This window comes from Epinephelus lanceolatus, chromosome 15 (genome assembly GCF_041903045.1).
Source record: "Epinephelus lanceolatus isolate andai-2023 chromosome 15, ASM4190304v1, whole genome shotgun sequence".
In the NCBI taxonomy this organism is placed as follows: Eukaryota; Metazoa; Chordata; class Actinopteri; order Perciformes; family Serranidae; genus Epinephelus; species Epinephelus lanceolatus.
Window position 1 is genome coordinate 13,893,719 of NC_135748.1, and position 22,645 is coordinate 13,916,363.

Consider the following 22,645-nt stretch of genomic DNA (forward strand, 5'->3'; position numbering starts at 1 on the left):
ATATACAGTACAGGCCAAAAGTTTGGACACACCTTCTCATTCAATGCGTTTTCTTTATTTTCATGACTATTTACATTGTAGATTCTCACTGAAGGCATCAAAACTATGAATGAACACATGTGGAGTTATGTACTTAACAAAAAAGGTGAAATAACTGAAAACATGTTTTATATTCTAGTTTCTTCAAAATAGCCACCCTTTGCTCTGATTACTGCTTTGCACACTCTTGGCATTCTCTCCATGAGCTTCAAGAGGTAGTCACCTGAAATGGTTTCCACTTTACAGGTGTGCCTTATCAGGGTTAATTAGTGGAATTTCTTGCTTTATCAATGGGGTTGGGACCATCAGTTGTGTTGTGCAGAAGTCAGGTTAATACACAGCCGACAGCCCTATTGGACAACTGTTAAAATTCATATTATGGCAAGAACCAATCAGCTAACTAAAGAAAAACCAGTGGCCATCATTACTTTAAGAAATGAAGGTCAGTCAGTCTGGAAAATTGCAAAAACTTTAAATGTGTCCCCAAGTGGAGTCGCAAAAACCATCAAGCGCTACAACGAAACGGGCACACATGAGGACCGACCCAGGAAAGGAAGACCAAGAGTCACCTCTGCTTCTGAGGATAAGTTCATCCGAGTCACCAGCCTCAGAAATGGCAAGTTAACAGCAGCTCAGATCAGAGACCAGATGAATGCCACACAGAGTTCTAGCAGCAGACCCATCTCTAGAACAACTGTTAAGAGGAGACTGCGCCAATCAGGCCTTCATGGTCAAATAGCTGCTAGGAAACCACTGCTAAGGAGAGGCAACAAGCAGAAGAGATTTGTTTGGGCCAAGAAACACAAGGAATGGACATTAGACCAGTGGAAATCTGTGCTTTGGTCTGATGAGTCCAAATTTGAGCTCTTTGGTTCCAACCGCTGTGTCTTTGTGAGACGCAGAAAAGGTGAACGGATGGATTCCACATGCCTGGTTTCCACTGTGAAGCATGGAGGAGGAGGTGTGATGGTGTGGGGGTGTTTTGCTGGTGACACTGTTGGGGATTTATTCAAAATTGAAGGAACACTGAACCAGCATGGCTACCACAGCATCCTGCAGCGACATGCCATCCCATCCGGTTTGCGTTTAGTTGGACGATCATTTATTTTTCAACAGGACAATGACCCCAAACACACCTCCAGGCTGTGTAAGGGCTATTTGACCAAGAAGGAGAGTGATGGAGTGCTGCGGCAGATGACCTGGCCTCCACAGTCACCGGACCTGAACCCAATCGAGATGGTTTGGGGTGAGCTGGACCGCAGAGTGAAGGCAAAGGGGCCAACAAGTGCTAAACACCTCTGGGAACTCCTTCAAGACTGTTGGAAAACCATTTCAGGTGACTACCTCTTGAAGCTCATGGAGAGAATGCCAAGAGTGTGCAAAGCAGTAATCAGAGCAAAGGGTGGCTATTTTGAAGAAACTAGAATATAAAACATGTTTTCAGTTATTTCACCTTTTTTTGTTAAGTACATAACTCCACATGTGTTCATTCATAGTTTTGATGCCTTCAGTGAGAATCTACAATGTAAATAGTCATGAAAATAAAGAAAACGCATTGAATGAGAAGGTGTGTCCAAACTTTTGGCCTGTACTGTAGATCTATGGAAGGCAGTTATTTGTTTTATATATTCAGACAGTTCCATTTGCAGTTTTCGGCTAAAGCGATCAATTACCACCAGCATGTATCGTTTGCCATGTTACAGATTTTACCATGTCTACATAGTCCATACATAAATAATGCAACACTGTGGGTTTCTCAGATCAGAATGGTTAACCATGCTACTATAAGTCCCTCATGGAACCTCCAAAACCTTTCTCATCCTGTGCTGCTCCTCTCTTGAGCCATAGACTATGCTCGCCCTGACCTGCTTCCTCTCGTATTAGTGTAATGTCTTTTGGTGTAATCATAGGTTCCAGGGACACCACTGGTGCCATTCCCCCTCTCTGAGCGGCTCCGAATCCCCCTCCTTCTACCGGTCCGGGGCTCACCTGTGGACAGGCTACTGCTCTGTGGCCAAGCTCTCCACACTGCCAACATGCTCCAGGCGGTGGATATGGCTGTGTGTATGGTTGCGGGTAGATATTGACAACTGGGGGTGGTTGCGGTGGCTGTGTTGGCTGTGCGGTGGGTGTGTTCATTAGCGTGTGGTTCATTTTTTCAGCTGTAATTGGCACTTGGGTGTTAGCTTTGCCCTTGCTCTGCAGCTCGCTTAGTTGCAGCTGTGCTAGTTTTCTCTGGACTTCTCTATCCTGCTCCTTCATCCTCTGCCCATCTTTTCTGTGTCTCTCCACTGCGTGGATCACATTGTCACAAAACTGTCTGTGTGGCATTGTTGTTAGTGCGACTACGTCTCTCAGTTTGCTCTGGACTAGGGTGGGGAGCGCGTCAGTGACTGAGTCTCTGACCAGAGTCGTTAGCACCTGGCTCTGCCCGATGTCTTCCTCAGTCTCTTGTCTCCATCTTTTCAAGTGATTGTTTATGTATGTTACAGGATTATCAGTCTCTCTGAAGGGGTCACCCTGCAATGCTTTAGGGTCAACTCGTGTCGGGTACTCCCTCCTCACTGCAGCCCACAGTTTCCCACGATAGGCATCAAATTCAGTCCCATCAGCCATGGGACTTATCATCCATTCACACTCATTGCACTTCAACATGTTCTCCATTGCTGAGGCTCCAAGAGTCTGAGCCCACACCGCCTTCACATCCCCCAAAGCCAACAATTTGCCAATGGTAGCTTCCTCAAAAGCTCTGATTCACCTTGAGGCCCCGTCGTGAATATCAGGGAGTCTGGAGACCAGGCCGGTCAGATCGAGGGTCTGCCACGGGATATAATGTCCCTGGGTCCCCTATATTAAGATTGGAGCAATATAATGTTCATTATTATATCTGTCTGTTTTTTAAGTAGTGAACATCTTCAAAAGTTTCAATTCCAATTCTCTCTTTTCTTGACGTGTCTTTGATTTGTCTTTAGGTTTGTAATCCCTTATTCTGATTTCCATACTCTCACAAACCATCATGTCAAACGTGCCTCCCTTCGGCCAAGGGTATTCTAGTCCCTTGGTTCGTTTCTCCCATTTCTCTGAAATTTTCTGGATGTCTTTCAAAATGTCAGGGTTTTTGCTTCCCAACAGAGCTATTGGTGTTGGATACGTTGTTTTAGATTGTAGTGTAATTGTCTTATCTAAATTTGTGTTCTTATGTGTTGAAAGAAGAAAAACGCTCAAACTTTCCACTTTTGCTGGCGCTCTCGAAAGGAAGGGCTGGGAGGGGACTGTGCTGTGGTGCACCTAAACTATTTTTTAGAAAGCCTGTGTCTGTGTTCCCAGGCTCCTCCCCCCTTAGTTTCCTGGCCGATTACAGCCTCAGTTTGTTCTCAGCTGTCTATGTGATCACTTATCTCCACACAAATCCAACTCTCTATACAACTATTTCCTCAAACACTTTCTCTCTTTCAGCCTGGGCTCGGACACCACACACCAATCTTAACCTCTCAACACAATGCAAATCCCAACTTTGCTATTGTCTCAGACACACTCTCTTCTGTTTTTCTTCAACACAAACACATTCACACTCTGGACACAGCTTTCTTACGCTTCTCTCAGATACCACACACCTAAGGGTTAACAGTTCCTTTGCGTTCAGCCCAGAGTCTTACACACACATGTACAGGTACATACACATACTGCAGTCCATACATTCAGTTATCACAATTATGCTTCAAGTCTACACAGAGCTTTATGTTTCAATTCACACATTCATACATGAGCTCAACACACCGTACAAGCAATTACACAGTATTACATATGACGTCCAAGTAAACAGTTTTTCCACACACACAAAAAATTACTTTGTCTTATCAAAAATTTGTATTTTTAGATTGTTCAATTAAGATTCTGTATTCGGCTGCAGCCTTGTTCTGTTTTTTTTTCTCCCCACCAAATTGTAATTTTCCAGTTATTTCCTTTGTACTACCGGTGTTATCCGTATTTTAATTATTTATTTTATTATCCAGCTGGATTCATTTATATTTTCTCTATTTATCTGTCTTTTTCTATATTTTATTTTCTATATCAGCTCATGGTCTCTTCTCTTCAGACCAGTCTGGTTCATAGGAGCTTAACTGCCTCTCTCGGCGCTCCTATCTCTTGGCACCCTTTCTGAATTTAGAGTCATCAATTTGTGCCACTAATCATTACTGCCGACACTCAGCTACTTGTTAAACTGATTAACGCAAGATCTGCACAATCTGACACAAACCATGTCTGGATGTTGCCGAGCATTAAAACCACCGGAGGTCCTTCCAACTACAACAAAAGGTGACGTCTCTTCATTTACATGTTGAGATTTAAATCAGGTTTATTTATGAAGAGTTTTGCAAAGTACTACAGTTAATTTTTCAGCAAGATGCAAACACAGTCAGTACGGTCTAGATAAGGAAACTATGATTTGTATGAGCTGTCTGCAGTAGTATTACATCACATTCACAAGAATAATTCAGAAGCTCATTTGCATTGTACAATAGCAGCTTTAAATGTGCCACATTTCCATTCAGCTCATGATACCACACTGAGGTGTTCAGACCCAGGGCCTTTGTAAACACCTTCTGTGCATCCTCAGCGAGCATGTCGAGGAAAGTATTAAGAGCTTTGTAGGTGGAGATAAAAGACACAATCATTGCTGCTGGGATTGGACTGCTGAACGAACAAATTAGAACTTTTTCTTCATCCTCTGAATCTCCTGAGCGAGCTTCACATCATTTTCTCTGAAGCGATCAGCTGAGATGATGATGAAGAAGTCAAACTTTTCAAATTCAACATGCTCCAGGTAGTTGCTAGCTGAAAAGTTGAGAGTGCCAATACCAGGAAGATCCCATAGTGTGACATTGGGATAGATGGGATAGGGGTATGGTGTAGCCTCTGAGGTGGTTTCTACAGGACCAGTAGGGGCGGCTCTCTCATCCCTGTTGTCTATGCCTCTGAAGGCATTAACAAAGGTGGATTTACCAGAGCCAGACTCTCCTGTGATGCCAATATTTAGTGGAATATTATCCTGCTGATCCAAATACTCCTGGATCTTTGCAGCTGCTGAGGCAGGTCCATTGGTTAGCAGCTCCTCTTTAAAGTCTTCTATTGGTTCATAATCAAATGAATTATCCATTGTGCTCCCTGAAAAATAAAGAAAACAGAAAATCACTGCAGAAGTCTGATTTGCAGAATATAAAAGCTTACCCTCATCTAATCATGCAATAAAATACAATAAGTCTGATCATAATATATAATGCAAAGATAGGTGATTACATTTAATTACACAATTTTCTAAATTTAAGAGCTGCGTGTCATCTACACTGCAGAATAAATTGGGCCATCAGTCAGCCAGCTGTCTCATAAGGCCGTCGCTGCTTTGCTCCAATCATCACTATCACACAGCACAAAATATCATGTCGGGGCTGCTTTCAACAACACATAATCGTTGTTAGCCTCCATGGACAAACCACTATAAATGTCCCTTGCCAAAACACCATTGTACTGTGCCTGGTCGAGAGGGAATGCTTTAGCCAGCTGAATCAGTGTCTAATCCTTGTAATGTTACAGTGGCCCGGGTAGTCTGTAAGGCTCAACAGGGTATCCTGCTGGTATGCATCAACAATGTAACTGATGACACTCTCCCGTTGAATGGAGGAGGAAATCAAGGAGTAATAAACAATAATCTTTATTAGGACAAAATCATATAGCCAACAGCCTTGCACACAGGTATGCGGAGACAGTCTGAGCCCTATGCTCCCCCTAAGTGCCACTCACAACGGCCAAAACAAGTGTACAGGGGCTCATGCCAATATAGATCACCTCTCAGGGCACAACACACACCACATTGCACCACAAGGAAAATCACTGCGCCACAAACACACCTGTGCTATCAGGGCAGCAGCCCCAGAGGATTTATTTAAGTACCTTTAACTGCTTTCCAAAATCCCGGCACTCTGGCTCTTAGCTGATGTTTAAAATCAATAACATTTAACAATAAATCACACCAGACACATACAAAACAAGCAGCTGCGAATGAATACGTCAGTGAATAAAAACCACTTAACTTCACCTGAGTTTGAGACCCTCCTCCAGGTCTGAGCTTTGGTGCTGATCCGGCTTCAGTCACAGTCTGGCCTGGAGACCACCGCTGGTCCAGTGCAGAGAAGCCTCTCCATAGACGGCAGGAGAGCCTCGTTACAGGCTGGAGAACGGACAAACTCACACGTGCCTCACACAGGACTCTCTCCCTGTCCCCACTAACTATCCTGACCGGTCGGCGAATAGCACTCGCTCCCTGGTTATGAGTGCACCATACAGCTGGCTCGGCTGGGCTTCTGCCCCGTCACGGTCAGCGAACACTCGGCTATCCAGAGACCGGTGCACCCGGTCACTCTCCTTCTGTCAATGCATCTGTGTCTGACACACTCCCTCCCACAGTGCATCGCTTGCTCTCATCTCACGTGCAGACACTCACCCTGCTCTCTCTTCCGCCTCCCTCCCTGACACACAGCATCACTCACTAAGTCATGGGAATATATTCAACCCTTTCATCTTCCAGACTGCTTTGTGATGCGCACGCACAGCTCGATGATGACAAAAATGAATCCACTGCTGTGATTGTTGTATTTCAAGTCAGTGGTGATGTGATTACAGAAAATTGTAACAAGCTATTTGGTTTGAGGCTAACTGTAATGTTATGACTGGAATTTTATTAGTAATCACACTACTTGTTATTGGAAATAGTAATGTCATTACTGCCCAACACTGATCATTAATATGGAGTTAATATTAAACCGATGAACCTTTATCAATCATAAACATGCATTGTAACACACAATGCAGTGCAATGTGCAGCTGTAATCTCTTACCCCATGAGGCACTTGGATCGTTGTTACTCAGCAAAAAGGTAGTGTTCAGCTCCACATCAGAGAAGTGACCAATGAAAAAGTCTGCTGTGAGCCACATGACCAGTAAGTGTCTGTCCTCTGTTCTCATCCCCATCATCAGTGAAAGCAGCTGGTTTACAAGAATTGCAGAGAGGAGGGTGCGTTTATTAGAGAGCTTCACATGCTGACTCATAACCCACTGGGCCAGCAGACTCTCTGACGTCCAGCACCTCATGATTAACAAATGAAGCACTGTACTACCAGTACTGCTGTCTGTGCCTCTGAAGGCATTATCAAAGGTGGATTTACCAGATCCAGACTGCGATGCCAATATTTAGTGGACTATTATTCTGCTGATCCAAATACTCTGGAACTTTGCAGCTCACATCACTCATCAATTTATTCTTTCATTTCTATAAAAAGAAAAAAGTGCAAGAAAAAAAAGATGTAAAATAACTGCACTGTTTTTATTTAAGGTATAGCAGACCACATCAGCCTACTTGATAAACTGATCAATGCAAGATCTGCACAATCTGACACAAACCATGTCTGGATGTTACCGAGCATTAAAACCACCAGAGGTCCTTCCAACTACAACAAAAGGTGACGTCTCGTCATTTACATGTTGATGAGATTTAAATCAGGTTTATTCATAAAAAGTTTTGCAAAGTAGTACAGTTAATTTTTCAGCAAGATGCAAACACAGTCAGTACGGTCTAGATTAAAAAACTATGATTTGTATGAGCATTTGTCTGCAGTAGTATTACATCACATTCACAAGAATAATTCAGAAGCTCATTTGCATTGTACAATAACAGTTTTAAATGTGCCACACTTCCATTCAGCTCATGATATCACACTGAGGTGTTCAGACCCAGGGCCTTTGTAAACACCTTCTGTGCATCCTCAGCGAGCATGTCGAGGAAAGTATTAAGAGCTTTGTAGGTGAAGATAAAAGACACAATCATTGCTGCTGGGATTCCAAATAATGGAACAAACCTGAACCCTTCCTCTGCTGCCATTAATGCAGCATCACTTACAGACAAGCACAACATCTTAATGATAAGCTCTTTGTTTATTTCCTTTAAACCCAGTTGTGATGTCATCACTGATCTAAGATCATCCAAAGGCACGCGTGCACTACGAGCAAGACTCTGCAGTGACTTGCTATCAAGACCAAATGTAACTTTGTACTCATTGATGGTAGCAACCAACATGGTTATATCAGTGGCAACAGAGAGCCCAGGAACTGGTGCAGCTGCTATGAGTGCAGATATAGAGGCAAGGTACTTTATTTTTGCCTGTAAAGCCTCTTTCTTCTTGCTGATGATACCATGACTGATATTAGGCATGGCCAACAGCAGAGTGTTCCTCTTGTGTGCAGGAAGTTCTCTCTTGAGGGTCTCCTCTAACAGATGGAAATCATACAGGTGGAGATGACGGCTGGACACCAGGAAGACTTGAGGAGACTCGAAGCCTTGTTTTTCAAGACCTGTGTCACAAACAGAACAAAGAAGTTTATTTCAGATGATGACAATAGAATGAGAAAACATCCTGAGCCTCCTCGTGTCAGGATACACCAGCAGCTCTCTCCAGGCCAGACACAAAGGCTGTTTTAGATCTTAGAAGATGAGTGGTCAAGCCAACAGACTCTCACTGGGGGGCTCTGCCAGTGTTCATATGAATCATTTATGACCTGATAACATTGTTAGCTCTTCCTCTCAACATGGGCTGCTCATGTGAAAAGTTATTTTTGGCTTGTCTCCTCAAAATGAAGCAGTGTCTACCTGTGACCCTTGTTGCATATACCTTTAAATTTTAGGCATTTGTTCTCCTCTAACCTCAGACTTACCTTGAATGCAGTTGTCCCTGATTTGTTTAAGAGTCCTTTCTGCATTGAAGTCCCTCTGACTGTCTTCCTCATCACTTAAGTTATGGTCAATCTTTGAACGAACAAAGTAGAACTTTTTCTTCATCCTCTGAATCTCCTGAGCGAGCTTCACATCATTTTCTTTGAAGCGATCAGCTGGGATGATGATGATGAAGTCAAACTTTTCAAATTCAACACGCTCCAGGTAGTTGCTAGCTGAAAAGTTGGGAGTGCCAAAACCAGGAAGATCCCACAGTGTGACATTGGGATAGTTGGGATGGGGGTATGGTGTAGCCTCTGAGGTGGTTTCTACAGGACCAGTAGGGGCGGCTCTCTCATCCCTGTTGTCTATGCCTCTGAAGGCATTAACAAAGGTGGATTTACCAGAGCCAGACTCTCATGTGATGCCAATATTTAGTGGAATATTATCCTGCTGATCCAAATAATCCTGGATCTTTGCAGCTGCTGAGGCAGGTCCATTGGTTAGCAGCTCCTCTTTAAAGTCTTCTATTGGTTCATAATCAAATGAATTATCCATAGCGCTCCCCGAAAAATAAAGGAAACATAAAATCACTGCATTTTGATTTAGGGACTTGCATTATTTAAAATGCACCTTCATCTAAACTTGCATAAAAACACAGCAAGTACAATTACAATATAATTACTTACAATATGCATATATGTTTATTTGATTGCATTTAAATGAGTGTACTTTTTTCCTTCTAAAATTAAGAGCTTGTGTAGTCTACACTGACAACTAACTACTAATACACTAAATGCAGGACTTTGCAAAGCATGTTCCATTGGACAAAGCTGCAGTCATTAGCACAGCAAAGTCACAAACATTAACTAAAATTAAACAGATGCAACTTTAACAGTCATAAAAAAATAATATACAATACAGCGCATGGTATAGCTGTGAATCTATCCCTTACCGTACTTCTCTTTCTGCACAGTGGTTCAGGCTCAGAGTTGTACAGAGTCCATCCAATAAGAAAGTCAATACAGTGTCCAATGCAAACATCCTGCTGTGAGCGACAGAGACTAACCAGTGTCTGCCACCTCTCCTCATGCACATTATCTATAAAACCAGCTGGTTTATGAGAAACGGGGAGAGGAGAGGTTTATTTATATAGAGCTGCATCATTTTGCACATGCCCTGGTACTCTACAAACAGTATTTGCCTTTCATAGGTTTATCAAGACCTGTTTTCAGTCACATGACATGGTTATGAGGTAGATCAGAGGAGAAGTACTGTAGTGTGGACCATTTTGAAGGATGTACGTAATGTACAATGAAGGCAAACTGTTTCAGTCGCCCTTCCAAATCGCCCCAGTTAGTCTGAGTGACAACAGACAAGAACTGTCAACTTGATACACTCTGTTTTCACGAGAACAATTAAATGTATTTCTGGAGGACAGTGAATTTTCACACATCTTATGAGAGAGTGTTTTTGCAGCATTTCAGTAGTATTTTATTTCGACTTTTTTGTTGTTTTTTTTTTTTTACATTTTATGGCATGTGTTTATTTCTTTATTCTTACTCTAGGTCCTCAGTACCAAACATGTAAGCATGGAGGTCATCCTCAGCAGGGATGTTGTCCTCATTGCTGACTTCAATCTTCTGCTTAACAGGGAAGCATCTGGGCATCAGCTTTCTTCCACTCTAAGAGGAAAAAAAGGACTCCATTTTAACCCCCGGGTTTATTTCTGTAACAGTTTTGACGACATGTTTGGGTAGAAAACAAACTGATCCGTTAAAATTTCTTTTTTAAAAATAAAAAAAAATTGTGTGAGGTTTAGTAACTTCATTTCAAAGATGTAATATTAATAGTGTTTGTTCAAATTAAAACTACATTACCCACAAATAAGGATTCGTTCCTGTGTGAGAGCAGCACCCTATGTCTTTGCATTGAGCTGACTCACTATTTTCTTGGCGTCACCCACGGATCTCTGGATGCACCTCTGCTCTCTTTCTTTCCGTTTCTCCATCTCACGTCTCCGCTTTTCTTCATGCAACCTGGAACATGATGTAATAAACAGGAAGAGAAGCAGTTTTCAGGTCACGTGCTCTTTGGAGAAGCATCTCTATCCAGAGCTCCTCACATTACCATATGTTTTCACATTGTATTTTAACAATGCGTTGGAGACAGAGAAGCCAGTCTGAAGAATACTACTCTGCTGATAATGTGCAAATTTGTCTTAAGCATTCCCACACTACATTATCAGTAGACTCATACATGATATACACATGTATTCAATCACTTTCTCCAACATTTATTTACAAAAATACTCTATTGAGAAAACTTAAAACGTGAATTCTGTGGTGCAAAAAAGAAGAATTACGTACCTGCAATCAGTGGATGAAATGTACCCTCTACATGCTAATATGCCATGAACTCTAAGCTATATAATACATACTGTGATGAACAATACACTTATCTAAACATAAATGTCTACTGTAAGGCCACTCATTGACAAAAACCTGTTCCTTCTCTCACGGCCCCTGATCTGCCTCAGTGTCTTCAAGTCTCCTTTAGGCATGCTCTCCATTTGCTCGAGCAGTGAAGTCATCCTGTCCTCGACACTGGACAGCTTCTCTAAGGTGCTGAGGCTGGCCAACGGCTTACCCACGCAGCAGCGATACACTTCTGTCACCTTCACTCTCAGAGCATCCAACGTAGCATCCTGAAAGCATGGAGAGGAGGTGGGATGGATAAAAGGGAAAGGGGGAAAGTGAGAGGGAGAGGAGACAGAATAAAGCATCTGGTCCAAATTACCATGCTATGTGCAGTTTACATAAGTACTTCTCTGCTGGAAAGAAGGTCTGGGTTGTGTATGTAGTAGAAAGATGCAAATACTTGAAATTGGATCTACATGACAAGAGAAAACAGAGAAAAAGGCCTGTGGCATTTGCTTCTGCTTAAGAGAAAGAAAATCTACAACACACTGCGCCGCACCAGGCCAATAAATGCTCCAGCTGATGGGTGACATAATGCGAGCTTGACCATTTTGACACAGGAAATAATATGGCAGTCGGCTGGTAACAAACAGTCTCAAATTACAGTTCAACAGTAGGTTGAAATATGTTTCTGAAAAAAATTTAGGTGAGAAATAGGCAACACAATAACAGAATCTTAGTTGCTTAGTTTTACTGTTTGATCTCAGTTTTTCCAGCCTCCATTTGTCACAGTACAGGAACCAGTATGGCAGCCCCCTTCCTGTTCACAAATTCTCATACAGCCAAACAGTGCACTAAAATATGTTTCTTATGACATTTTAGGTAAGAAATATGCACTACAGTGACAAAATCTTTAAAGAAGTATTTCACTGCTGGAGAGATGGTCTTCTCATATTGCTATAGCTGCCTATGTAGTAGAAAGACGCAAGTATTTTTGAAATTGGTGCTACATGACCAGAAAAAAAAAAGAGAAATGGGCTTTGGCATTCACTTTTGCTCAAGAGGTAGAAAACCTGTAACTACCAGAATGTTGGCCTGGCCATTTTGAGACCACTGTCACACACGTGAAACTAGCATTGATAATTGTATGTAGGGGAGACACTGATTGTTGCCTGGCTGGCAGTGAGTCGGGAAACAGGCATGGACAACAGTAAATGTACCATTAACATTATTTTTCACTGTATTTCTTGGCAAGCCAGCTAACATTACTTATCAAGCTAGCGTTCTGTGTGCAGCACACCCAGCACAGCCCACATTTGGCATGAATATCAGCTCGGCAGGTAACAGTCTCTCGCCTGCATTTGATCATGTGTGACTATACCCCGACACAGAAAACAAGAGGCGGCCAGCTGGCCATATTGGTCTTGTCCCCCAGTACCTATCTGGCCTCCTCCAACCCTATACCCCCTCCTGTACTAAGAGTCCCACCCTCTGGACTTCTCCTAGCAGCGATCTGCAAAGCCCCATCTCTAGATATTTACAAACAACTGTGGAAAACCCACTTGTTCTTACTTCGCTATTGTTATTTCTGTTCTTGTTTTGTTTTTTTATTTTCATTTTGCTTGTTTATTTATTTCTGTTTTCTTACTCTGTAACGAGGCCTTGGGTACCTTGAAAAGCACTATATAAATCCAAATTATTGTTAACAGTCTTAAACTACAGCTAAACAGTAGCTAAAACATGTTTCTGAACACATTTTAGGCGAGCAATGGGCAACGCATAAACAGAACTTGGGTTCATATTGGATCACTGCTGCTTACTTCCACTGTTTGATCTCAGCCTCCGTTTTTGCAATGCAGTGAACAGTATGGTGCCCAATTCCTCTTCACAAATTTTTGCATTACAACCAAACAGTGCACTTAAATCTGTGAAGACGTTTTAGGCAAAAAAAAAACGAAAAGAAAATACAGAAACAGAATCTTGGTTAATATTTGATCAGCTCTGCCCAGGTTTACAATTTCATCAGTTTTCTCTGACTTTGAAAGACAGAGAGAGAGTGGCAGCTCTCTGTCTCAATCTGTTTCATACCCTTCATGTTTTTGGTGGCGGGCATATGAAAATGTGGAAGCACAATGACGCAAAATCTGCCATCCAGCAGATCTGAGCTGGGCAATGAGCAGGCGAATCTGTGCGCTGGTAAGATTGAGAGAAGTTTATCACATTTACATTTTCTACCCACATTGTTATGATACAAAGCCGTTTAAAAATCGGACAAGTATCCCTTTAATGATGCCACTTCAGATAACTTCTGGGTGTCGTAACCCCCGCTTTAAGTTGTCGAGCACAGCTTTTTGATTTGAAGTGTTGGGAAAAAAATGTAGCTAAATGTACAGTACAGTCTGCTGCCTTACCTGGTCCTCTGTTTTTAGTAAATCGTGGAACTGAAGCATCATTTTGAGGTTGGCGGCTCTCTTCTTCTCCTTGCCGATTCTATCCTCAGTGTCATTTATCTGTAACGTTAGCTTCTCGTCATCTTTCCTTTAGACACAGAGGAATTAGTGTTGGATGAGGTGAATGCCACAACTTGTTCACAGTATTTTCTATTTATTTTATGTCTTTCATGTGTAATGGTTGGTTGTGTGTTGGTTTCCCTTGGTTGTGTGCCTGCTTTTTATTTAATTTTTTGTACGTTACAACCATCCTTGACGTTACAATTGCTATTATCACTTTAATGTACTTATTAATACTGTTTTGTTTGTGTTTTTTTTTTTTTGTTTATGCTGTATCCCCTCATACTCCACATTCTTCAGTAATGTAGTGGCTTTTGTCTTGATCAAAATCAGCCTTCTGAATGCATATAACGATACTAAGTTTTGCATGAGTGTTTACGCCTTTGATTCATCTCCCTTCTCCATGCACCTTGGAAGTAGGTCAAGTTGCTCCAGAAACCCTTTCCCAGCTTCTTGGATAAATATGATACGTACGTTTTCTTCGAGGCGACCTCCATCATCTGCTGGAGCTCCTCCAACATCTTATTTTTTGTGGTACAGTTTGAAGTCAGGGACAGGATCTGGTCTTTCACCTCCATCATTGCATCCAGTAGCTGCTGGGGATCTCTTAAGTATTGCTCCAGCTTCTCCTGCAGGAGGGGGGTAGTGACATCACACTGTGAGCGCTGCAAGTAAACTCAAGATAAAAAGAGGCTGTTAAGGAATACCGACCTCATAGTCTGAGCTGTCGCTATCCAGTTTAGATTTTGTGACACTGAAATGCCAAAGACAGAGTTTGAGCTCAAGACAGATTAAGATGTAATGATTTGTGTGGGTAGATGGTGTCTGTATAGCTTTATGAAACAGCAGCAACAAGCATTATAATGCATCAGAGTACATGAATTTACAAAACAAATACTAGATGTGCAGCGTAACACTCATCGCCATGGATGTAAATAAGTGTTGGTGTGTCCTTACAGTGTGTCGTTGTGGGCTGAGGACAGCGTGGGCTCTGTGGTGGAGGGCGGCGCTTTACCTGGGCTGGACTCCAAACCTGTGTGCATGTTACCATTCACATCACATTGCCAGCACTATTCATACTTACAAGTCAGGATATGAGAGTCTCTCAGAGCTCCTACACATTTTCCATTTATAAATTCTATGCTTTTCCAGACTGAGTGCAACTATCTAGATGATTAGAATGTGAATACATGGTTTTTAAATCCAACTATTAAGACTTACATTCTAACTAAAAAAAAAGTTAAATACTTTAATTTTCATGGTGTCTGCGCAGCCTTGTTTATTCACTTTGACCTTGGAAACAGCGATGAACACAGCCATAAAGGTATGGTTTCTATGCACAGTCTGTTTACTTTTCTGATATCCACATCACTGCACAACTTAATGTTCAAACAAACTTAAGGCCCTGAGTCCACATAAGCATTCTTTCCCAGCTGAAAAGCACTGCTCAGGAAATGCCTGGCTGGGAGCTGTCGCTCTTTTTTTAGCTGAGACAGTTTGGTTGCATCTGGTTGCTATGATACAGAATATCCACAGCAGTAAACACATTGACACAAGGCACAGTAATCACTCTCAGTGAAGGGAAGGCTGAAGATAAACATTTTCCAGCTCGGCGCTCAGGAGAACAACACCAAACTGACCGCACTCAGAGCAAAATAGAAGCTCAGTGCCTTGACACGCTGCTGGTGTTTGTATCATGGCATAAATAATCAGCACTCCCACTGCAAATAATTAAAAAAGATGCTGACCTTAGGAAAAAAAAAGGGTTTGGTGGACACAGACCCTAAGATTAGATGATTTGTGATGCTGTGTACTGTGTATATTCAGTATATTATATTATAAAGAAATTAGCTCTCTAGCGCCCCCATTTTGTTTGATGGGGTCAATAATGGAGGGGTCCCCTCAGATTATGTGTGGTCATATGCCTACAAAGTTGCGTGGTGATCGGTGAAACCCTTGAGATGTTATACACCTTTATGTAGATCGGTCAAACTTCCCAGGAAGAGATCGATCAAGTGTTTTTCAAAAAATTCAAAATGGCTGAAAATCTATATAACCCGAAGTTATGGGTTTTTGGGGAAAATCTGTCCCTCATGAGGAGAGGCACTCTGTTCAAAGTTTCATGTCTCTACGACATACGGGGCATGAGATATGCCCATTCAAAGTTTGCAATTTCAATCGGTTGCTATAGCGTGGTGAATCACATGGATTGACCAAGTCATTGAGGAGAAAAACATGGAACAGACACACAGACAGAGTTTTTGTCATTATATAGTAAGATAAGATAAACTTTATCTTCCCAAACGGGAAATCTCTTTTAAGCACACAGTGCGACATAGCCAAGAGCCAAAGACAACCATCATGTACAATCAAGACACACAGAAGACAACCATGTAGTACAGCAAGATCGTACAATCAAAACGACTAGGCAAAATAAATACATCAACTTTATCATAACAGGTAAGGCTAAAAGAAAAACACCGGTTGCACTAGCACAGGCGATATTAATAATAATTAAAAGTGCAATAAAAACTGTAGTATAGATAGTGCAAATAAAATATGGTAGTGCAAATAAAACTGAAGTGCGAGTAGAAATGTACCAAAGTGTGCAACAGCTCAATAGTCACAATAGCAGCCTTGCTCTGCCAGGGAGACACCGCAGGGCCAGCAGATGAAGAGAGTGGCATAACCACAAGAACATTACAAGAATATCTTTTGTGAGCTTGTTCTGGCCTGCACTCTCTCTCACACCATGAGAAACACTTTGCGTGTATGATCAATTTCATTTTTAGAAATTCTGAATATTAGAGTTCTGAGAACAGAAAAGGTGCAATGGTCTGGAAACCCAAATATTTTTCCATACTCTCTTTTCTGTTTTCCATACATATCCCGACCTGGAAACTACAAAAAATCAACCTCCATACTTTTCCGTACTGCGCAGGATCTCTGGCGTCTGCTGCATCAATCCTGACCAGTCTTTTTTTGTAATCTGTGTCTTGTGAGTCCCTCAGTGATAATGAAGTCCAAAATAAACTGATGGAGTGCTCTTTTACATATTACCAAATCTCATACACAAAGAGCAGTGTTTATTAATTTTGCAATAGTCATCTCATACACACTGGAAAGGCTGAGAAAGATTTGATTTAAAGCTCCAGCCTGTAGGATTTAGGGGGATATTTTGGCAGAAACTGAATAAGAATTGGGTTTTCATAACCTTAGAATTAGCTGTTTATATCAACATAGGGAGCAGGTCCTCATCTACAGAGATCACCATGTTGCACTGCCATGTTTCTACAGTAGCCAAGAATGCACAAATCAAACACTGGCTTCAGACAGGGCCATTCACATTTTTGTGTCAGCCACTGAAGTCAGAAGCCCATCTGCAACGAGCAGCATCGCAAAACCACTGCTTTGTAATGGGAAACTGCTTCATTCAGTGTTTTTATCAGTTTAATTCACTTGTTTGTTTGTTTTGAAGCAACCTCTGTGTATAATTCCTGTTGAAAACCTTATTCTGGGTTTTTATCAGTTTTAATCACCTGGCCTGTTTGTTCTGAAGAGGACGAGACCTCTGCGGATAATTCAGCTCCAAGTAAAAACCTCCCAAACAGCGAACACTGAAGGAATTTTTACAGGGAAAAGCTTCACCTGGTTGCAATCTGCAATCCTCACCACTAGGTGGCACTACATCCCCCTAAATCTTACACATTGGATTTAAAGACCAACACTGACTCACCTCACTGTGGCAGTTGTAATCCATTAAACATTGATCCACTGGGTTCTAGCACTTACCCTGGCTAACTGCTGACTCATGAGGCTCCCTGCCTGGCTCAATCTGAGTGTCTCTGTCAGACAGGACTTCAGCTTTCAAATTCTCTGCCTCCTGGGCCTCATGCCACTCCGGAGTCAGCATCTTTAACAGAATGTTCTTGGATTGCTTATATTCATCCAGGGTATCCTCAAGCTGGGCAGCTTCACTGTGAAGAAGAAAAGGTTTTTGATCCATTTTTGCAGATTAATACTTCCAAAATTGCTTATAGATCTTTTCCTAGCACTTAGTGGTTAATCACTTCATACATACACAACATGTAGAAATTTGCACATACTCTATTTATGTTAAACTTGCAATATTATCACAATGCTACCTTTTTACGCTCTCTACTTCATCAGTTAACTTCTCAATTGCAGAATTCAACTCCAGTTTGGACTTGCTCATTTTTTCAAAACTGACAACAGAGATAAAATTAGAATTATTACAAAACTGGAAAGATAAATTAGTCTGAAGTTACAATGACAAAGAATCCACTACTGCTTACGGTATTCTGGCATCCGCAGATTTCTTCTTCTGTCTCTCGAGCTGCTCTTCCATCTCAAGTTCCTGTTCAAGCTTCTTCACATGTTGCTCCTTTGCTTCAATAGCCTTGTCCATCCTCATAATCTCTGACCTTTTCTTCATCAAGGATTTCTATGGATGGAAGGATGAGGGTAAAAGGGGTACTGGAGATAATTAAAGAGAGAGAGGTCAGACATAAATTGGCAGTAGATATTTGTTCAACATACTCATGTTCAAGTTATCCCATGTTTTTATCTTAAAGAAAAGTTTGACATTTGGGGAAATATCCTTATGTGCCTTCTTGCTGAGAGTTTGATGATCAGATTGATACCACACTCATATGTGTGCATCTAATACGTAGCTACAGCTAACAACTTAGCTTAGCTTAGCTTAGTGAAAAGACTATAGCAGGGGGAACAGCTAGCCTGGCTCTGTACAAAGGGAATAAAATCCAACCAGCAGCACTTCTACAACTCCATAACTAACATTTATTATCTTGCTTGCTTTACCCGTACAAAAACTAAAATATAAAAATAAGTTGTGGTTTTACAGGGAGTCTTTGCTGGCTGACTGGAAACCTCACAGTGATGACAACACTGTTCAAAGTCAATTGTGCTTGCCCTAGATACAGTCCTGCACATAGTCAGATCAATATGGGTGATTCTTACAGTATTTGTTATCCACAGCTTCTTTATACGCAATGGCAGCAAATGTCAGCTGGCAAACAGCCACACAAACAACCCGCTCAAGCTTCCTATCCAGCCCACAGAATATTAATGAAATCATAAAATTTGAGGAAGAAAACACCTGTTCCAGTATTAATGATATCTAGCTGTTTTTTCCTTCTTAAATTGAAGCAACTCCCAAAACAGCTGAGATGGAAATAATCTTATTCGGAATGATCTACCAACCTACAATATGTGCATTTGACCTGTTATAACGTTATTATCAACCCCAAACCTGCAGGACAGGTTCAGGTAAGATTACTAGAAAATATCACAGGTTATTATTTATCAATAACTTGCAGAAAGAAATACTCTAGGTCACTCTCTCCCTCTCTTTCCCCACATGTGTCTCTGTTCTTGTCTCTGTCCTTGGTCCTGCCAGCTGTGCTACTATAAGGCATAAAGCTAGAAGACTGCGGGTCGGGTCTGGTTCAGGTGGTTGATTATTTTTGCTGGTTTGCAGTGCAGATCGGATAGATGAAGCTGACACCAATTGCCATCTTTTAGAAATGGAATACAATTTGTGCCATATCTTCATGTCTGCTTAGAAAAATTCTGGCCTTTGGACAAACGTAGTTGATGACCCCTGCTCTTTGGAAACCTCCCCCAATTAGTCAAATCCCTGTAGCCATCTGAAGGCATCCTGTGACTTGTGTTCCATCTCACCCAGCCCTTTCACACTAAGCACTGCTGCACCCAAATGAACCAAAATAGCAGGTGCACTTGGAGACATCCACGGTCTGTGCAGCGCTGATCAGTGCGCTTGCACCATTTAAACAGGATAAACACAGGATAAACCTGGTTAAGTTATTTACCTGTGTTGCCCTCTCCACCAAAAAATTAAATGTTGGGTCCTTCTTAACAGTCACTAGGGGCAGAGAGCAGATAATTGTTAACACTAAAGTAAGCAATCCTTTAAAGCCAAAAGAAGTACCTTTGCAACTTTTACATGTTTTGACTCTCTGCTCTGCCTCCACCCACCTCGTTCCACCAGAGACATCCTCTGCTTTGGACTGCCTGGTTTAGTGAGAGCAGAGTTATCTTTGAGTTTTGGAATTTTCATCTTCTCTTTTTTCTCCTGCTCCTCCACTGCTTCTCCCGCCAAGTCACCAGTCATCTCGTCAGCACAGGCAGCTAAGAATTTACCCAGCTCCTGAGCATGAACGAGAACAGCAGCACAAATTTAATCATCAACTTTTCACTTTTTACAGACACCACTTAACACTACTCATAGCAGGTGACAAATTGCTCATGCACAGTTGTAGTTAAACACACACTAACCTCTAATCTGCGTTCCTGTTCCATCACGATCACTGTTGACAGGAACTGGCTCTCTTCTGTCCTCCTTCCTCTCAATTCTACTCACAGGATAAATGACAGAAACGTTTTTGTACAAAACAAACATTAATTGATTGAGGATAGTTATTTATAGCTGTACTGTATAGCTTGTGCTTTCCAATTATGTCACTTTGTCCTGTGTTTATCAATCTCTAAAAGGTCAAGATTGCCAGAAAACATATAGATTGCCAGAAAACATATAAACATATATATATGTACAACTAAAAATCCTTGAAAATGACTGTAGGCATGCTTTCTTCTTTGGGAGGCATGACCCTATGACAGATATTTACCTGGCTCTGGTGATGACGTGTCTGAGCTTGCTTCTGCCATCTGGTGCTGGACTGGCTCTAATTGAAACATGTTTGTAGATGACAAATACAACTGTGAAACTGACCGCCTTTAGGAATTCAGAATTAAACTAGAACTTTAAGAATGGATGCTTTTCAATGACTTTACTGATTTTACTGGCTAAATCAAGTCTGGCCCTAAGCTGCCTGAGGTCCTCAGACCGGTTCCCACATCAAGACTTTACAGTCTGTTTCATACTAGTAGTTAAAACATATGGTTTCACATAGAAAACAGACACAACAAATCTGTTTCAGGTAGCGAATAACCTAACGTTAGCGCTATTCCAGCATGCCAACGTTATTAGCACAAGCCTATGGCATTTTACATTGTAGAAATTAGCCTAGCAACTAGCCATCTTTTGCTCTTCTCATATAAAGCCAGGGCCAACAGCAACATTTAACAAAGGTAACGGCACACAATTTGTTTCCATTACAACTTAGCCTCGCGTCACCAGGCTCTTCACATAAAGTAAAGAGCCTGCTGGTAATTACAACTCACAAGGTTCACTGACAACACAACTGTCATATACTAAACACCTTTTCCAAACAGCAGAGATTTCCTCTGCTCATATGAAGCCAGGATAAATCACCCACAAGACTTAAAATGCTAACGTTATTCAAGTGGAGGCTTTACTGTCTTCACAATTTATTGTTTATCTGTAAAATACAAGTAAATACAAGCTTCGTTTCCACTGAGGGAAATGGTTTCAGTACAGAAGCAGACAAGAGGTCTTCTTCACCACGACTTGCAGATACAGTTCTGAGGAGGTGCACGTCAGGCTACAGCGTCGATTCAACGCAGACGTATAAACTCCCTCTGTGATAAGCAGCGTTAATGATAGTTAACTTCGGTAGCTAACGTTTACTTTTGCAATTTAGTTAAATTTGTTTAGGAATTTACAAAGTTCCTGGAACTTACCAACTTAGAGAACAATTATTCTAAATTAAAGGTCCATTAAAGCTTCTTTAAAGTACGTTAATATACGCTAGTTAGCAAGTTAAATGCGATTCTCAGTAACGTTATTCGACGCTAATGTCAGTTAGCTTAGCAAGTGCCTAGCATGAGTCAGGCATTAATGGGCCTGGCAGTAGATTGCCGTTAGCTTGACACCAATACCGAGCTAGCCTAACAGTGTAAAGTTAGCACTAAACGGCATTCATTTGATATTAACAGAGACATTAAACTACTGTACCTGTTACCTGATATTAGCTACTCCTTCTAGCTTTTATACATCCGAGGCAAATTTCAGTTACAAACTGGGCTGTTAACGGCGTTTTTCTACTGTGGTCTGTGATGAGTTAACAGCAACACATGGTTGCTGCATTTTATGTCCCTAATGTTTCCAACAAAGATAATAATAATCTAAAAAAAAACATGCCATGCCATGAGAGACAAATAAATACTAAAAAAAAGTTAAATTAAATAATTACTTGTATGACAATACTGCAAAAAAACCAAAACAACCGATAATGTATAATTTGTATGACGATAATGCAAAAAAAAAAATCAATGCCATGAGAGAAAAATAAATATAAAAATTACAGTTAAATAATTACTTGTATTACAATAATGCAAAAAATAAAAATAAAAAAATCAATACCATGAGAGACAAATAAATACTATAAAAAGGTTAAATTAAATAATTACTTGTATAAAAAAATCAATGCCATGAGACAAATAAATATTATAAAAAGGAAAAATCAAATAATCACTTGTGTACTTGCACAATGAAAATGCAAAAAAAAAAAAATAAATAAAAAATAAATAAATTGAAAAGAAAATTGAAAATGAGGATCGGCATTAGAAAAGAGGAATTAATTTGAATTCATCAAATGTGGGTACGTTTCTAGAATATTCTAAAAACCTGTTTCTTTTTTGTTGTTTGTGAGAGCTAATAAGTTTAGCATTTAATTCACTCAAAGAGGGGTAGGGGATTATGAAACTTGTGCATAGTTTTTTATCTGTTGTATACATGTATCTGTTGTATAGATGTATATGTATGTATATATAGTAGATTATGCTGGTCTAATCAGGTTGCACCTATACTTGCAAAATGTAGTCTCAATAATTCAGACTGTAATTGCCATCTTGTCTAGAAATACATTTTAAGGGAAAGCGATGATTTTTCAAGGGAACTAAAAAGCATATGATCTGAAAAAATAATGCCC

At 40.9% G+C, this 22,645-nt stretch overlaps 3 protein-coding genes across 7 annotated transcripts; all 3 read right to left on the reverse strand.

The window, feature by feature from the left end:
• Window positions 1-4,370: 4,370 nt before the first annotated feature.
• LOC144466955 (T-cell-specific guanine nucleotide triphosphate-binding protein 2-like) lies at window positions 4,371-7,194 on the reverse strand. 2 transcript variants are annotated; one of them, XR_013493339.1, is made up of 2 exons: window positions 6,134-6,907; window positions 4,371-5,205 (listed from the first exon to the last, which is right to left on the reverse strand). XR_013493339.1 is itself a non-coding variant. In XM_078174964.1 (2 exons), the coding sequence occupies exons 1-2, from the start codon at window positions 7,183-7,185 to the stop codon at window positions 4,748-4,750; spliced, it is 711 nt and encodes a 236-aa protein (XP_078031090.1). In that variant the 5' UTR covers window positions 7,186-7,194; the 3' UTR covers window positions 4,371-4,747. The 2 variants fall into 2 exon arrangements, 1 of the variants encoding a protein (XP_078031090.1); XM_078174964.1 differs by lacking the exon at window positions 6,134-6,907 and adding an exon at window positions 6,933-7,194.
• Window positions 7,195-7,408: 214 nt separating this feature from the next.
• Window positions 7,409-21,803, reverse strand: LOC144466952 (cilia- and flagella-associated protein 100-like). 4 transcript variants are annotated; one of them, XM_078174959.1, is made up of 16 exons: window positions 21,670-21,803; window positions 20,420-20,476; window positions 20,070-20,146; window positions 19,770-19,941; window positions 19,604-19,656; window positions 18,047-18,195; window positions 17,876-17,956; window positions 17,523-17,707; window positions 14,688-14,763; window positions 14,442-14,484; window positions 14,205-14,359; window positions 13,632-13,758; window positions 11,305-11,507; window positions 10,746-10,839; window positions 8,803-10,485; window positions 7,409-8,442 (listed from the first exon to the last, which is right to left on the reverse strand). In XM_078174959.1, the coding sequence occupies exons 2-15, from the start codon at window positions 20,457-20,459 to the stop codon at window positions 10,360-10,362; spliced, it is 1,581 nt and encodes a 526-aa protein (XP_078031085.1). In that variant the 5' UTR covers window positions 20,460-20,476; window positions 21,670-21,803; the 3' UTR covers window positions 7,409-8,442; window positions 8,803-10,359. The 4 variants fall into 4 exon arrangements, with proteins under 4 accessions (XP_078031085.1, XP_078031083.1, XP_078031086.1 ...); XM_078174957.1 differs by having other exon boundaries at window positions 21,677-21,793; XM_078174960.1 differs by lacking the exon at window positions 17,876-17,956 and having other exon boundaries at window positions 21,677-21,793.
• Window positions 7,805-9,844, reverse strand: LOC144467069 (interferon-inducible GTPase 5-like). The gene is made up of 3 exons (XM_078175411.1): window positions 9,756-9,844; window positions 8,803-9,176; window positions 7,805-8,442 (listed from the first exon to the last, which is right to left on the reverse strand). The coding sequence occupies exons 1-3, from the start codon at window positions 9,842-9,844 to the stop codon at window positions 7,805-7,807; spliced, it is 1,101 nt and encodes a 366-aa protein (XP_078031537.1).
• Window positions 21,804-22,645: the final 842 nt, after the last annotated feature.

Bases quoted from the DNA above. Each gene is read 5' to 3' on its own strand.
- LOC144466952 (XM_078174959.1), bottom strand. From the start codon at position 20,459: ATGGCAGAAGCAAGCTCAGACACGTCATCACCAGAGCCAG. The intron at 17,957-18,046 runs GTAAGCAGTAGT...CTCTGTTGTCAG, and splicing joins TCTGCGGATGCCAGAATACC to TTTTGAAAAAATGAGCAAGT. The intron at 14,764-17,522 runs GTAAGTGCTAGA...ACATGCACACAG, and splicing joins TGAGTCAGCAGTTAGCCAGG to GTTTGGAGTCCAGCCCAGGT.
- LOC144466955 (XM_078174964.1), bottom strand. From the start codon at position 7,185: ATGAGGTGCTGGACGTCAGAGAGTCTGCTGGCCCAGTGGGTTATGAGT. The intron at 5,206-6,932 runs GTAAGAGATTAC...TTTATTTTTCAG, and splicing joins CGATCCAAGTGCCTCATGGG to GGAGCACAATGGATAATTCA.
- LOC144467069 (XM_078175411.1), bottom strand. From the start codon at position 9,844: ATGTTTGCATTGGACACTGTATTGACTTTCTTATTGGATGGACTCTGT. The intron at 9,177-9,755 runs GTAAGGGATAGA...TAATGCCTTCAG, and splicing joins TGTGCAGAAAGAGAAGTACG to AGGCATAGACAACAGGGATG. The intron at 8,443-8,802 runs GTAAGTCTGAGG...TTTGTGACACAG, and splicing joins CAGGGACAACTGCATTCAAG to GTCTTGAAAAACAAGGCTTC.